This window comes from Formica exsecta, unplaced genomic scaffold (assembly GCF_003651465.1).
Source record: "Formica exsecta isolate Colony F162 unplaced genomic scaffold, ASM365146v1 scaffold132, whole genome shotgun sequence".
Lineage (NCBI taxonomy): Eukaryota > Metazoa > Arthropoda > Insecta > Hymenoptera > Formicidae > Formica > Formica exsecta.
In genome coordinates, this window is record NW_021848653.1 from 17,799 (window position 1) to 21,666 (window position 3,868).

The window sequence follows — 3,868 nt, forward strand, 5'->3', positions numbered from 1 at the left end:
ACGCGCACAGTAACCGCATACGATTCACCGCTTTTTGATAACCGCTACTATTCTTTTGATAACCGCTATTTCTCGTGATACACCACATTTAAGACAACCGCTCGTTTTTGGACAATCTTTCTTTTGGCTTTTTGAATACCGTTGTAATTAGTCGTGCATTGTGATTATTTCTGTGTAAAACTATTGAAAATTCACATTAATTGACATTATCGTTCATTTTATTATTAAAGACACAAAATTAGCAAGTCGTGAGTGCTTTTTTGTGACGTCAAGTCCTTCCGCAAATCCTTGCATTTTGTCGCGGTTACAACCGAGTCGCTCTCGAACATTTTCTGGTCCTTCGAGCCGGATCTTCACCGGCAACCGCACGTTTGTGAGTGATCTTCGGAGAAGTTCAGTGACCTCCTGTAAAACAAAACTCAATTAGTCATCATGAGCATGGACTTGAGCACCTTGATCAGCGCTCAGCGTGACATCCACGGTCGCATGTCCTGGTCCGTGGACAATTTAAAGAAACTGGGCGCAAGCGGCATCAATCTCGGCGCGATCGAAACCAGAATCAAGATCCTGGATCAACTGTGGGCGAAATTCGAGATGCAGCACGAGAGCATCCGGGCCTGCTACAAGGAAAAATACGACAAAAGTGAGTACACCACTGAATTTTTTGACACCGTCGAAAATACTTATGTGCAACAACGTAGTGCGCTCTCCGCATACAAGACCGTTACAAGACTGCTCCGTCAACTTCGACTGCGTCAACCGAGCAGCAAACCAGAGACCATTCGATGAAAACCGCGTTACCTCGTATCAAATTGCCGCAATTTTCGGGCGCGTTTGAGGATTGGCCTTCGTTCCGCGATCTGTTTCTCTCCGTGATCGGCGACAACTCCGCAATGTCAAAAATTGAGCGATTGCACTACCTTCAGTCGTGTCCCCAAGGGCCCGCTGAAAGGTTAATTCGGCCATTGCCAGTCACTGGCAAAAATTATGACCGAGCATGGGCGCTCTTAAAAAAGCATTTTGAAAATAAGGAGCTAATACGCTCTAATTTCGCCGCCTTTACCGCTGTAAATAAAATGAAGGGAGAGACCGCGGAAGAACTCAGCCGAATCTATCACGCCGTAACGACCGCCGTGAACGCGCAGGAGAGCATCGGGCGGCCAATCAACTCACACTGCATGGATCTTTTTAATTTTTTGGTTGTTGAGTTGTTTGATTCTCGCACGCGCTTGGAATGGGAGTCCTCAACCTGCGACTCTTCAAACCCACCGAACTACGACGTGCTGTTGAAGTTCATCACCAAGCGCATGCTCACGTTAATGGCAGCAAAGCAAACGAGCACCGCGAAAACCTCAGGAGACTCATCGCGTTCCGCTAAATCGCACTTCACGAAAGGCGAGTTCAATTCAGCACAGTGCGCGTTATGCAAGAAACGGCATTCGATCATGGTGTGCAGCCAGTTCAAGGCGAAGCCAGCCAACGAGCATCGGTTTTTCATCGAAGCCAATCGACTGTGCTTTAATTGCCTTGGCAATCATCCAGTCGCCAAATGTCAGTCGACCAAGAACTGCTGAACGTGCAAGGCTCGGCATCATTCGATGCTCCATGACGCTTATGTCGTGTCGAAATCCGCTGAAGCAAGTGCACTTTCCGCCGTAAAACCAGCCGATGACCTCAAAGCAATACTTCTCGCGACCGCACGTGCGCTCGTCGCCGACCGTTACGGAGAGCCTCACGCTGTCAGAGTCCTGATCGATCAGGGATCCGAGGTGTCCATTGTCTCGGAATCGTTGGTGCAACGCTTGCATCTGCGACGTTCGCACTCCGCAGTTTAAATCTTTGGGATCGGAGGGTCTCAATCCGGAGCAACACGCGGAAAGGTGACGCTGAGCCTTACTTCGAAGGTCACAGGAGCAACGCTCACCGCCGTCGCCTTTATCTTACCCCGCCTCTTGTCATACCAGGGCTCCACAACAAAATGCCGCATGATCTGGCAACATATCAAGGGACTTCCATTGGCGGATCCGGAGTACCTGGCGAATGATCCAGTTGAGCTGCTTCTCGGGGCTGAAGTCTGCTCCCTCATTTTCCAGGACGGACTGTGCAAGGGAAGACCTCAAGCTCCAATGGCACAGAAGACCACTTTAGGATGGATTCTGTCAGGAGGCTGTGGCGTGGCAGCTCTGCACGGCCACCGCAGCTCACTACAATGCACCGCAGACCACGACTTGATCGAACTGGTGCGCCGCTTCTGGGAGCAAGAAGAAGTTCCTCCTTCTCCCGCCGCTCTCGCACCCAAAGAAGAAAGGTGCGAAGATATTTTCACACGCACGCACAAGCGTGCCGCTGACGGGCGGTACATCGTCAGGCTGCCGTTCTCCGCCACTCCAACCAACCTCACCGAAACCCGCAAGCCAGCCGAGAAACTTCTGTCTGCAATGGAGCGAAAGTGCGGCACGGCGTCCCAGTTCGGTGAACTATACCGCTCGTTCATGCAGGAATACGAGAACCTGCAACACATGAGTCAGGTGAGGATGCCGTCAACCTTCGAGAACTAGGATAAAGGTGCTACCTACCGCATCACGGAGTACTCCGTGAATCAAGTGCTACCACAAAACTCCGCGTAGTATTCAACGGGTCGCAGCGCCTTGGGTCCGGTGAATCGCTGAACTCTCAGCTCCTAGTCGGCGCGAACCTGCTCCCCGCGCTCACGGACGTCATTCTGAGTTGGCGTTGGCACCGATTCGCTGTCATGGCAGACATCGAAAATATGTATCGCCAAATTCTCGTCCATCCGGACGACCAGGACTAACAGCGCGTGCTTTGGCAGCACGAAGTCACCGGTGACATCCGCGAGTATAGATTAAACACCGTGACGTACGGCCTCGCGTGTGCGCCATTTTTGGCAATCAGGACTCTACGCCAGCGCGCCGATGACGAGGAATCCCGTTTTCCTCAAGGAGCAGCCGCGCTACGACGCGACTGCTACGTCGACAACATCGTCACGGAGGCGAATACGCTATCCGACGCGACGTTAGTGCAGTCCGAGCTTCGCGAGCTCTGCATGGCGGGCGGGTTCCCGCTGCGAAAATGGGCCGCGAACCTCGAGGAAATTCTCGAGGGCATTCCGCAGGAGCACCGACTCCTCAAAACACCGCTTGGGAGGACGAGAGTCACTCCACTTTGGGCATTCGATGGCATCCACGCGACGATTACTTCGTATTCGCGATTCAACCACGCACAGTGACTGAATTCATCAAGAGGCGCGTCCTCGCTGAGACCGCGCGCCTGTTTGACCCGTTGGGCTGGCTAGCCCCAGTAGTAATCCGCGCCAAGGTTCTAATTTAGTCCGCTTGGCTGCAAGGGCTGGACTGGGACTCCCCGCTTCCACCTGCAGACACGTTCCAATGGAGATTCCTCCTCGAGGAGCTCCCTCTGCTCGAGCGCGTCCGCATTCCACGCTGGCTCCAAACCGGAGCCGAAAGGTCGAATGTCCAAATCCACGGCTTCGCCGACGCATCAGAGAGAGGCTACGCGGCCGTCCTGTACCTCCGCACCTCGATTGAAGGCGCTACATCGATCCATCTGCTAGCTGCAAAGAGCAAAGTCGCACCAAGACAAGTCTCACTACGCCTTGAACTTTGCGCGGCCTCATTATTAACGAGCCTACTCACCACAAACGCGCGTCACTGAATCTTTCCACAGCTCCAGCATATCTCTGGTCGGACTCCAAAGTAACGCTATATTGGATCAAAGGACACGCCTCGAGGTGGAAGACCTACGTGGCCAACCGCGTCTCTCAAATACAGCTGCTGCTACCGGATGCTCAATGGAGACACGTGCCCGGGCGAGACAATCCAGCCGACTG

General features: G+C 53.1%; 1 protein-coding gene across 1 annotated transcript; it reads left to right on the forward strand.

The window, feature by feature from the left end:
- The first annotated feature begins 785 nt into the window (after nucleotides 1–785).
- On the forward strand, nucleotides 786–1,574 carry LOC115245811. The gene has a single exon (XM_029824294.1). The coding sequence runs from the start codon at nucleotides 786–788 to the stop codon at nucleotides 1,572–1,574; it is 789 nt and encodes a 262-aa protein (XP_029680154.1).
- The last annotated feature ends 2,294 nt before the right edge of the window (nucleotides 1,575–3,868 follow it).

Coding starts and splice junctions, on each gene's coding strand:
- LOC115245811 (XM_029824294.1), top strand. CDS start 786: ATGAAAACCGCGTTACCTCGTATCAAATTGCCGCAATTTTCGGGCGCG.